The sequence below is a fragment of the Mastacembelus armatus genome, chromosome 5 (genome assembly GCF_900324485.2).
Source record: "Mastacembelus armatus chromosome 5, fMasArm1.2, whole genome shotgun sequence".
In the NCBI taxonomy this organism is placed as follows: Eukaryota; Metazoa; Chordata; class Actinopteri; order Synbranchiformes; family Mastacembelidae; genus Mastacembelus; species Mastacembelus armatus.
In genome coordinates, this window is record NC_046637.1 from 3,434,428 (window position 1) to 3,446,672 (window position 12,245).

The window sequence follows — 12,245 nt, forward strand, 5'->3', positions numbered from 1 at the left end:
ACTGACACACACATACACAGAAAGGGGTGTGAATTGTTCTAAATGTTAAGAAGAAGGAGACAGACAGAGCCAGGAGGGACAAGTGACTGTAATGTGTTAAAACTGTTTTGTGTGTGTGTGTCTTCTCACTTTTTATTTTTCTTCCTGACTATCCACGTCATAATCATCTGGCACTAGCAGGAATGTTTTCTACCTTGCCACAGACTTTTAATCTCTTTGTTACTGCATAACGCTGATGGTGGAGGGAGGTAAACTTATTCTGCCGCAGCATTCACTGGAAGTCACAGCGGCTGCACTGTTAACTAAATTCCTCCAGTGTGGCACAGAAATGAGTCAGACAACAACAGCAGGGAGCTTTTACTGCTCCCTTTGTCTGATGTTCTTGAAAACATTGTAAACAGACAAATGTTCACTGTCATAAATTGAATGTAACAAAAAAAAAAAAAGATGGATGCACCTGAACAATTCCTTTTACACCTGAGCATCAGATGCCATTATCAGTCTCCGTTCAAAATGCCAAGGAGCTTCAGGACAAACCTCCAGTGTGGGAGGTATCAAAGCACTAGTGTGATTTTTCAGGCAATGAAACTGCACGGCCTGGCTTAAGATTCACAGCACAATGCACAGATTGGTTCTTCTAGATGCTTCACAGCCCACTATGGTTGTCTTTTTTGTTCTTTTTTGTTTGCTTTGGTGCATTTTCAAACTGATCAGACCACAGGCCCCTTTTTTCTTTTTGTCTCAACAGTCCGATGGAAATTTTTAACAGGCTGTCTCCTCCCATATTTCTGGAGGTCTAATAATTATTGCAGTTGTACAAAAGTGTGTCAACATCTTGTATTATATACTTGAAGTAAGGACATTATGGAAAACATTATTGACCAGCGGGCACAGACTGTTGTGAATCACAGATGTGGAGATCACACTGGTTGGCTGTCTAAGGAAAATGACAGAAGAATATTTTGATTAGTAATTCTAAGGTATTGATGAAGGCCCCAGCCCTGTGGAGCATATCAAATTACCCTAACAAAGAAATGCAATTAGACGCTGCCATTTTATTCAACACCTTATCACTCACTTTTGTGTAATTGTGTGTGTGTGCATCATCTTTTATAATACACAACATCTACCTGGATATCTAGGTGGTACCTTTGTGTGTGAGTGATTGTGTGTGTGTGTGTGTGGGTGTGAATGCATGTGAGAGCCTGCTATGATTGTATTGTGCATCCTGACATCTGCATGCTGCTTTTCAGTGTGTCCCTGAGTGTGTGTATTGTGACTCATGTAACATGTGTGTGTGTGTGTGTGTGTGTGTGTGTGTGTGTGTGTGTTCGTTCCTGTGCACCGTGGGGATCGAAAGAGAAGAAAACAGGCTTCATTGAAAAGATAACGACAGCTGTAACACATTAATCATAACTTGATTAACTTCCATAGTGTTGCACAATAGATAGCCTGCTTTATTAAACCAGCACTCACATTCACTCCACTATAAGTATGTCTCTCTCCATCGCCCCCTCTCATCGTCCTATCCCTCTTTTTTTTATCTCATAACCTGTCTGTCTTGTAAATCTTCAGTGTTCAATTCAAACAGCCTTTACTGGCGCTAAATGAAGCTCTTTGTTTCCTTTCTGGCTTTCATATCTCTGCATCTTTCTATTGGGCCTTTCCAATATGTTTTTATTACAATAAGCTACAGGTCTGGTTCATGTGAAAATGTGCCCATTTATTCTTAACTTAGAGGTTTGCAAGCAAAAAGGTATAAGGTATGTTTATTAGTGACACTTGGGATTTTTTGCACTACATAGCAATTATTATGAAGCCACTGAAATCATAATGCAAGTAAATAATTCCAATATTTTGTCAGTGTATATTTACCATTGAATAAAAAAAAAAAGCATCATCATTTTAATACCATGTCATTTGTAAGAATGACATTTTTTTTTTCTTTGCAGATGATTGAATTCTGTTTGGGGATGAAACAATTCATTTCACTGTACAGTAATTTCACATGGGAATACATGTAGTAATTCATAATAAATCAATATTTTTATGAAGCCGTTCTTCATGTTATGTGGGACTTCATCAGTGTCAACGTTTATTCTCCAAGGGAATAAATAAACACGTCTTGATGAAAAGCCACCCTGCAGGAGCTAGCAGCAGTGCATCTGGACCGGATTAAGATTAAATACACATTGTGATATAAGGATTACAGAAAAGATCTGTATTAGTGGCTCTGATTTGAGATGACTGTATCCTCCTTGTTTCTAGGAAACTGGAAGTGTTTTCCCAAAACAGAATGAGCGTCTGTTTTGAATGAAAAGAAGGTGTTTTTTTTCCAAATGATACATGTGAGAAACCTTGTGTTTAACATGTTAAAAATCTTTCTTTTAACATTCAACATATGACAGTGTCATCTCCCTGAGCATGTGAGTGTCGCCTTAAACAGTAGGTGACAACAAACACAATGCTGCTGTCAAACATGCACAATGTTTGAAATATCAGGATGAAAAACTTTTTTGAAGCAGAACTGTTTTTATGGGGCTTTAAAAGAAAGCAAAGAGCAGCAGCAACAAAGGCTCAGTTAATGACAGAGGATATTTCTTTATCCTTTTGTCACTTAGAGCTTCGTGGGTTGAGAGGATTCTGTGATTTCTGATGTACCAAATAAATGGTTAAAATGATTAAAACCCATAATAAACTGCACTTCTACAACTAAAAGGACTTCGATGAATTTTCTCCTTGAAAAGTGCATAAACAAATTAAAAAAAAAAAAAAAAGCTGATATCTCTGATTATTTTTTTTTTTTGACTGGGATCTTAAAAACGGCTCCGGGCTCTGAACATTAAGGATTATTAAATCTTACTAGCTGTGATTGTCCTGAAGAATCCGTTTTGGGGGCGTTTATAAGGATATAAATATGTCACAAACAGAGATTTGATATCAGTATATTAATATTTAATTCCTGCATTCCTCTGACAGGATATATAGTCTCATAGATAAACACAACATGATTGAAACCTTTATTATGTTGTTGCTGTATCCTGTTATTTCTTTCTTATTATTGCTATTTTAGACCAATGCTCAATGCTTCATTTTTTTATTTTAATTCTTCTTAACGTTGTTGAAGCCCTTCATAACATCATCCATCATCGAGAAACTACATCTGACTCCTTTAGCGAGTTGACAATTATGTATCTGCAGCTAAAACAAGGCTATTTTTTGTTTTGATTAGTGCCTGTTGCAACATACGATGGTAGAAAATCTTCGTCATTGACGATTTGTTTTTACGACACAGTGAAATGACTTCACTCTTTAAGCGTCCTCTGTCTTACTGGTAAGGTGCACAGGGGTGACACAATTCGCAATGACACAGATGGTTTTGAGCTATTTCAATGATTGACAGCTGGTGCTGGTGATGTGCCAAAAAGCATGTTTACGGAGGCAGGGAAGAAGACGTAAGGTAGCAAAGATAGATACAAATAATACACAATTTGAAAAAAAATTGTGCAAATGGTGCTGAATAATACTGAATTCTAAAACTCAAATAGAAAACATTCTCGTTCTGTAAACAGAGATAATTAATTTGAGATACAACCTCTACATCTTCAATGGGGACAACTGTAATTTGTTTAGTTTGTCATAAACAGCTCCTGCAATGCAAATAAGGCCACCAGGGTGTGGATATATGGGTTGTATCATCCTCAAATCCCTTTCATAGCAGATCACACCAGGAAAGTTTATTTCATCATATTAATGATGACTCTGTTCTCTCGAAGTTTAAGTGTTTAAGCTCTTCCAGTCAGTCAGCTCAGCCTTTCCAGCCTGCTCCCATTTGCACAGTGAGAGATACTCAGTGTAACCACAGTCTTCACCTCCAGGCCACAGAGCAGCAGCAGCATCACAGTGTGTTGATAACACTGATCATAAGTAACATACTGAAATCACATTTCGCTAATACAAAAGTGTTATGTTGTTGTACAACATAATTCTTAGGAAAAAGAGGTTGGCAAAGTCTGAGTGCTGAGGAGGTTACGTAGCTGCACCGACTTCCCCTGGCACATATTGGAAAAATAAGAGGCCTGGTGGCAAAGTAGATGAATGAAGCTGACCTGACAGCCAACTGACAAATAGGTGTTTCATGCTTAGGTTAATAGGCTGGCGTGCACAATAAGTGGACATGACATTTGTCTCTGAGGCAAGTCCCTGTGTGCGTGTGCGTGTGTGTGTGTGTGTGTGTGTGTGTGTGTGTGTGTGTGTGTGTGTGTGTGGCTTCAAATTGCCATTTGTCATTGTGAATGGATGGACAGCTGGAGGAAAACAGAGGACACAAAAGCAAAATAAACATGAAGACACACAAATACACAGATACACATTCACATGTACACACACAAAGTGAGTGAGTGTGATAACTTACTGTAGGCATCTGAAAATGTGCAGTATTATTCTTCTCTTTGTGTGTAACTGCAGCTTTAAACTTTCCCTTAACCACAACAATGAGACATTTTTACATCCCTGAGAGTACAACTTTAATTTCATTTATCCATTTTTACTTAGTGACTATTATATTTCTTTAGACTGAACTTTTCATACATTGTGGAAAGCAATTATCATTGCAGAAGCATGTAGCAGAAGAAAAGCAACAGTTATTTTCTGATGTAAACGGGGAGCATCTTTAACTTCTAAGCAGCACGAAACCAAGACACAAGCACAATTTGCTATAGTAACGGAGATTGTGTCAAATGAACATTTTCATTTAGCTATGTCTCACAGTGACAACTTTACTTTACTGCATGTTACCATTCTGTAAATCACAGTTTCCAGGCAGTCCAACAATTAAAAAACATGATTTAAAGCTGAGGATTTCTGTTATAAACTAAGGAAGATGAGGCCTGTGCATGTGAGAGAGAATAATTGCATGTCTTAATTGCAAATACTACATTTTCTTATATATATATATATATGTATATATATATGTATGTATATGTGCGTGTGTGTGTGTGTGTGAAGCTGCTTCATTTGCAGGAACCCCAGCTCTAAAAAGCCATTACCGTACAAACAGCAATTAGCCTCCATGCGAACAATTGCTGTTCTGTTCCCTAATTACTGAATTACAACCAGGAGATTAACGATGGTTAAATAAAAAACAATTAAGAAAAAAACAATTAAGGCTTTTTTTTCCCTTTTCCCCAAAGCCATTGCTGTTCCCCAGTCATGTTGGCTCTTTTTAAAGAGCAGTATGTGTGTGTTCAGCTAGTAAAGGCATGAATTTCACGATGAGAAGTGATGTTCCCCAGAAGCTAGATTCAGAGGATATTGGTTATGAGATCAGCGAGCCCTGAGGAAGGTGGGAAAGAGATAAGAGATTTGGGATCATTAGAACAATGTTTTTATCCTGCTTTTCATGCACGGCTCTAATGGATTCTAGCTATTCCAGTTTATCGCAGCCATGTTGTTGAGAGAAATGTGTAGTAGTAGTAGTAGTAGTAGTAGTAGTAGTAGTAGTAGTAGTAGTAGTAGTAGTGGCTTGGGTAAACTCATGCTCAGTATTAGTAGAACATGGAGCTCTCTGGAAGCTTCAAATGTTTTGAAATAATTTGAGCTCCTAGGGTACATTTATATTTGCGGCATTAATAGAGCTGTATGTTCTGACATACTCTGACATACTAAGTACGAGTTTGTCCTGTTTAGTGGCACCATAATAAGACATGAATGTTGATTAGTGCAATTATGGATATTGCAGGGATCAGATATGTGTGATTATACTCCCAGTATGTCTCGAATAGTTATCCTGTTGTCTTAGTTACAGTCGCCCAGGTAATGGATTATTCAATTTTCTAGACTAAGACATGTCAAAACAAGCTGACAAGATATACTGCAACCACCATACAATCTGCGTGATCTGAGGATTTCTAGCATGCGACCAACAATAACCAGATACGGAGCAGAACTATTACTCCCAGTAAGGAAATGTGTTTTTGACAGCTCAGAGATCTGGTTTGGCCTCGGCTAACTTCACTAGGATCACTAACCTTTTCTCTTTATTTAATGGTGAACATAACGGTGTTATAATAAAGGTTATTGTACAGCAACCATTTCTCATTTGGGAGCAATAATAGAAATGGGAATAATTAACAAGTCAAACTACAGTGACTTTCTCTTTTTATATTCTAACACACAATAAAGAAGTGCTGGAGAACTTTTCTGTTGTTGTGCAAAACTACACAATCTCTGTTCTGCTGTTTCTTCACAGCAGTTTACAAAACCACCTGTCAATCAAATAGCGTGGGCTGGACTGTGACGGCCTCTCAGCCAGAGGGGGAGCACCGATCAGACAGAGCTGAATTGGCTATAGGTTGGATCAACATTAAATTATACTATTTTTCTGCGAAACAGTGGGTTTTTACTCACCATCCTCCTCTGTCTGCTTGACAATCTCCTCGCTCTCCTTGCTGCCTTCAGGGTTGGCCAAGACCAACCGCAGTCTGACTGTGACAAAGGGCCGCAGCCCCCTCAGAGTGTAATGGGATGACGTCTGGATCAACTCCTCCGCTGCAAACTCCTGCTGGTTAAACACATACTGGTACTGCACCTGGAAAACAGAAAGAATGACATGACATTTCTTACACTGTGGTCTAGTTTAAAAGAATGTTTTTAACAGAGTAAGTAAGACACTTAACACTGCAGTGTTTTGACATAATTGCCAAACACACAACATCCTGGCTTCATTGTGCAGGTCCACACTGTGAAATTATCCATGAACGTCAGTCACTGTTGTTGCACCTCTTGAGCAAGGTTTTAAATTTCAGTGACCATTTGAAATAATGCTCTTGCAAAACCCTTTTTTATTAAAAAAGAATTACATACGTCACATAATTATATCATGGTGGAGGATAATTAAAATGTTGTAGCTGCAGGACTAATTGTTTCCAGATGTGCATACCGTCAGATTGTAGCTGTGGCAGCGTGTCACAGCGTATCCAAACGTCTCCCATTGTATTGTGAGCTGCCGGGCTCTGACGTCCACCACGTTGACGTTTTGGGGGCCGTGGACTGGATCTGAAGAAGAGAGAGACAGAGACTAGTGTTAGTTCTTCATCTGAGCGTGAGCGACAGCAGTTTGATACAGGAAGAGACTGTGAAGCACTCACTTCACTGAACCACAGCTGTCTGGCAAAGAAGACATAATCTGCTAAAGATTCAGCTTCAAACCTTGAAACTTTAACTTGCAGCATCAGGAAGATATGGTGAGTTTTTTGCTGCTAGTAATAAGAGTTTCTAGGTTAAAAATGCATGTGCAGGACATCCTGTACGATTCATACAGATATTTTCAGCTATACACAGCAGAAGTTCCTCTCAGTGAATATTTTGCATCAGCACTTTAGCAAATTAGTGATTAGGACCTTTTGCAGCAACAACGGGACGGTAAATTTGCTGAGATGTATTTTGACTTCTGGCTGTTTGCAAAGTGACATGCAGATACCTTAACTCTTAAATTAATGAACAGCATCTGTGATGTATTTATTTAGACGGAGTAATTTGCCTTCTGCAGCCACTCTAATGGGACATGCAGGCTGTAAACGAGTTCAGAGGTTCCACCCTGTGATCAATTAATGACAGGACAGTCTGTGCAACCACTGGGCCGTGTCGTGACAATAAAGCCCAGATTCACAAGCCAGGGATTACCACATCCCTGTATTGATCTGAAAACATTTGTAGTGGTTATTACTGCCCTTCCCATATGTCACTCACACACACATGCAGATACACAACCAAAAAAAAAAAACAAAAACCACACACAACCTGCAACTGGCACAGCATTGTTTCAGCTATATGTCAGGCTCAGATCCCCAGGTTTGTGTACCACAACTGACTGCACACTAACAAGCTTGTTCAAACCAGTGTTTCTGTCTTCCTAATTAGTTTCTATCAGCTAACGATGGCAACCAAAACAGGTCACCACATAATTAGAGAAACTATATTAGCAGTACTTCAATCAAAATAAAAACTTTCCTCACAATGTGTGATCTCAAAAATCTGAAAAGAAGAAGATGAGTTCTGGCATTGATGAAAAACGTATTCATCATGTCTGGACTGAATGACGTTTAAAATCTCATTAAGCCTTAACAGTCTAACACTGGTGATAAATATTATAAATCACATTTATTTTTGTTATTATCATCGTAGTTATTGCTTAGAGACCATGCTGAATTAACTTTGAACAAGTTCCAAGCATAATGCCTAATTTGAATGATGTGAAATCTGTCCATCAGCAATATTTACCATAATTGTTCACTCTTTCTGTCAATATAACTTGTCCAAGATCAATTAAGTAATTCTAAATCATTCTTAACAACCTTACTAGGCTAAGAGGTATCTATCATTTGCTGAAAAGCCAAACAAATTGATCCCTCCTACAATAATTAATCAAGCTAATAGATCTAAAAGGGCACTTAACCACTGCTTTAACCCCAAAAGACGAGATTATAAGATTATACGAACAAGCTACTTACGATAAGTATAAGATCAGCCTAATGAGTTACCAGCACCACAGATAAGCAGGTGGTTTATCTGTAGTCTTGATGACTAGAGACTGTGAGACAGCAGCGGTTGTTGTTGTGTCCGTATATACCTTTGAGCGTGTGCCTGTAGATGTGGGAAAAGCTCCAGAACAGGCTCAGGGAGAAGAACACGAGTATCCCTGCATGTCTGAGATATCTTGTAAATGTGTTTTTGTAAATGTGTGCACACTGCATTGAGCGATATCTGTGGTTGTGGGTTTGGGTGCAGGTTTTAGACTCCCTGAGGTGCAATATGGTTTAAAGACTCTGTGTTTCTACTTAAAAGACCAAAGCCTATAAAGTAATCTACCTTTCCTGGATAAGACTGTGGCAGACTGACATTTGGTAGCCAACAAAGCTGCAGGGGGGAAATGATTTAACCAATGTATAACCCATTCCTCCGGTCAGCACAGCAGGTAATATGCTTTCCCTAAAAAATAGGACTTTGCTACACAAGACCGAGACCAATGCAGATGGCCTCCGCTTTCTGAATTTCCCTGTTTTTTAAAGAAATAAAATCTCACAGGTCATCATCAATACTGACAAACAATTCTTTAGATACTTGCTTTCTTCCAACATCTAATATAATTATATGCCTGTTTGTTTGGCAGGCTGCAGGAAATTTTCACTCTGTAATTTCCTTTGTACCTTGGTAATGGGTTTTCTTAAAATGTGGCAGGCAGATAGGCCTCGAGTCAGTGAGCCACTGACGTTATCTGATGTGAAACTTCCATCATTTGATCAGTGAAAAAGGCACAGAATTGATTATAAAGAATGAGCTTCTGATTTTAGGGTGAACCAATCAAATTATCTTAAAATATGAATGATGATAAAGTGTTGTAAAGTGGAGCAATGAGGGTTGATTTACATTATGCACAAACTACTTGTGATAAATTTAACATACAGATTATAGATTGTGGACCTTTCCAGGGCATATCTCGTCTCTAAATAGCTCCAGCTCCCACAACCCTCAATAAGACAAACTGAAGGACTTGGAGTTATGGCATACAAGAAATTCTCTAGTACAGCAGATGTCTGCACTCTGCAGACTGATCAGAAGTGCAAATACTTTAGCAAAAAAAAAAAAAAAAAAAGAAGTTTAGTCAGAGATGAAAACTGAGGAAAATCCTGTTTTCCAAGTCAAACTCCTCTGGAGAACAAATGTGAACTAACCTGTAATTATGCATATTTAAGCTGATCAAGTGATGTACCTATAATGAACACACACACTGTAATTCCTCAATTACAGAGACAAAATCATTCATCAATGAGCAAAGGAGAGAGAATGAAATAACCCATTTTCCCTGAGAATAGCAATAAATCAAAGCTCCTTTCACTGCAATGGCTCATTTCTGCAAAGACTCAAACCATGTTAGCTAAATCGGATTTCTGCTCGGAGGTCTGGAAAGGCCAAAAACAAACAGCAGCCAACCAAATCCCCGTCTCCAACCATCACCACCACTACCACCCACTTAATCCAGTGCTCTTTCAGTTGCACATAATGGAAGATGATCTTTCAGATAATCTGGCTGGTGCTCATTTGGAGACCCCTCTAATCAGATTGCTAATTTCAGTTCTGGAAAACACTGGGGCTGGTGGGAGAGTGTGCAGGGGTAAACAAATGAAAGACAGAGAGCAAATTCAACTAGACACATTAAAATTAACTTTAAAACTCTAATAAACGTCATGTTGTGTTACATACAGTCATTGCTCTTAAATGGAAAAGCAGACTGGGGGGGAAAGAGAAAAAAAAACAAAGATGGCGCTGAATGCAGCAGGATGGAGAGAGATGCTGAGAGAGACAGAAAGGAGCAAGAGAGCAGAAGAGATTATTTGAATTATAACTTTGTTTACATCGTTAAGTCAATGATGGTGTCTCCCAGGCCGCCCCAGGTCCTGACAAATACCACATTTGCCACATCATCCATCTGATTTATTCCCTCTTCCCCTCCATCTACTTGCCTTCTAAACTCTTCTTTCCTCCATCTATTCTGACCTCTTCTTTGCATCCATTGTGCTCTGCTCTCTACACCTACCTGCTAACAGTGTGTGGGGGAAGTCACTTGGGCTGCATGGATGTGTGATGGATGGCTGGACTGATCAGTGAATGGCTAAATGCTCCAATGGACATAATGAAAGAACAGAGAGTGTGCATGTTCTGTATGCATGGAGAAAGAACAATCACAGCTTCAGAGGGACACAGGCCCAGCACTGGGTGAGCCTTCAAACCTCATTAATCAGAAAGGGTGAAGGGTTGGCATGTTAGCTGCCACACAGTGTGAGGAGGGTACTGTAGATGGCACGGTCGGTGCGCAATGTGATGAGGTCTAACGGCGAGACTTGCCCAGGCCAGATGTGGTCTGCCCTTTCCCTGCAGCGGAGCGGGCGATGCAAGTGGTCGGGTCCTTCATATGCACATTGAAAGGACAACAGAGCATACAGCTAGCCTAGCATTACAACACAGTCTGAACCACAAATAGCACTTAACTGTCAATTACACCAGACCTTTGCTCTGGTACAGTGCAGCATACAGCTACTGGGTGCACTGATCAAGTGGATAAACAACCACTGGATGCAACTACAATATTATACACCATTATATGATAAACCAGACTCTAGGCTATAACTACCACACTGCCTTCTCACTTACACAATGCCCCACCATACCACATCCACTACCACCACATATTTGTCCAATGTTCATATGATTGTACCATCTTTCACAGGAATCTGTGAACTTGAACATGGACATTGCTTACATCTGTGAGTGTTCTTCGTGTGCCACGCACATATTGAAATGTACTGCATAAATGTTTTTCCAGTGGGAAACTATCTGCAGCACACTGTGGAAGATGAAAATGGAAGCTGAGCCCAACATATTATAAGACCCATGGTTAAGTGTATAATAAATGAACCCAGGTCTTTGAGCACTGCGATTAACTTCTGACTTTTCCTTGACTTTTCCACAACTCGAGGCTGAACTGTCTGTGATTACCTACACAATTCAGGCTAACAAGCATATGTGCCAGTGGATAATGCTAATTCCCTGCTGATTTGACCTGAGGTAGAGATGAGATTGTTTTGCCTGCCTTTGAAAGTACTTAAGGGCCTATTGGATGTTTTGGCAGGTAGATATCTAGTTCAGGCGAGAGCCTAGTGAGGCATTGTGTTTTGGGATGCCTTCCTGAATCTGATGAATGAGCAGCAGAAATGGAGCCATTAATCCAAAGACTTTAGGGAGCTGTTCCAGGGAGAAGAGGGCAGGGGAGGAAAAGGTAGAGTGGAAATCAATCTTGCTGCCTCCCTACACTCCCCATGCTCCTCAATGTTGCACTCCTGTTCCTTTTGTTTGTGTCTTATTCCTTCCTCCTCCATCCTATTATATGTTGATTGCCATCATTAACTGTCTATTTCTCATTTTTGTATTTTTATTCTGGCCTTTTATATTTTCTCATACTATCTTTTCTGTCATCAGCTCTCCTTCATCCCTCCTTGCCCTTTTTCCCATATCACTTAACTCTTGTTTCCCTTCTGCACACTAAAATATAAATCACAACTTATCTATGACTTTTCGTCTGAGGTTCATCCTCTTCCATGACCCATTAAAACACGTTTGGCTTGTTGCGAAGGTAGAAAGGTTTTTAGGCAATCCCTTATTCACGGGGGATTTTCCTTGTATAAAAAAAA

General features: G+C 39.5%; 1 protein-coding gene across 1 annotated transcript in view; it reads right to left on the reverse strand.

Moving 5' to 3' along the window:
- ptprt (protein tyrosine phosphatase receptor type T) overlaps window positions 1-12,245 on the reverse strand; it is a 266,980-nt gene that overhangs the window by 136,088 nt on the left and 118,647 nt on the right. The window contains exons 9-10 of the mRNA XM_026307430.1: window positions 6,941-7,056; window positions 6,409-6,589 (exon numbers count right to left, since the gene is read on the reverse strand). Of these exons, the coding sequence (XP_026163215.1) occupies window positions 6,409-6,589; window positions 6,941-7,056 (297 nt within the window). The remainder of the gene's footprint in view (window positions 1-6,408; window positions 6,590-6,940; window positions 7,057-12,245) is intronic.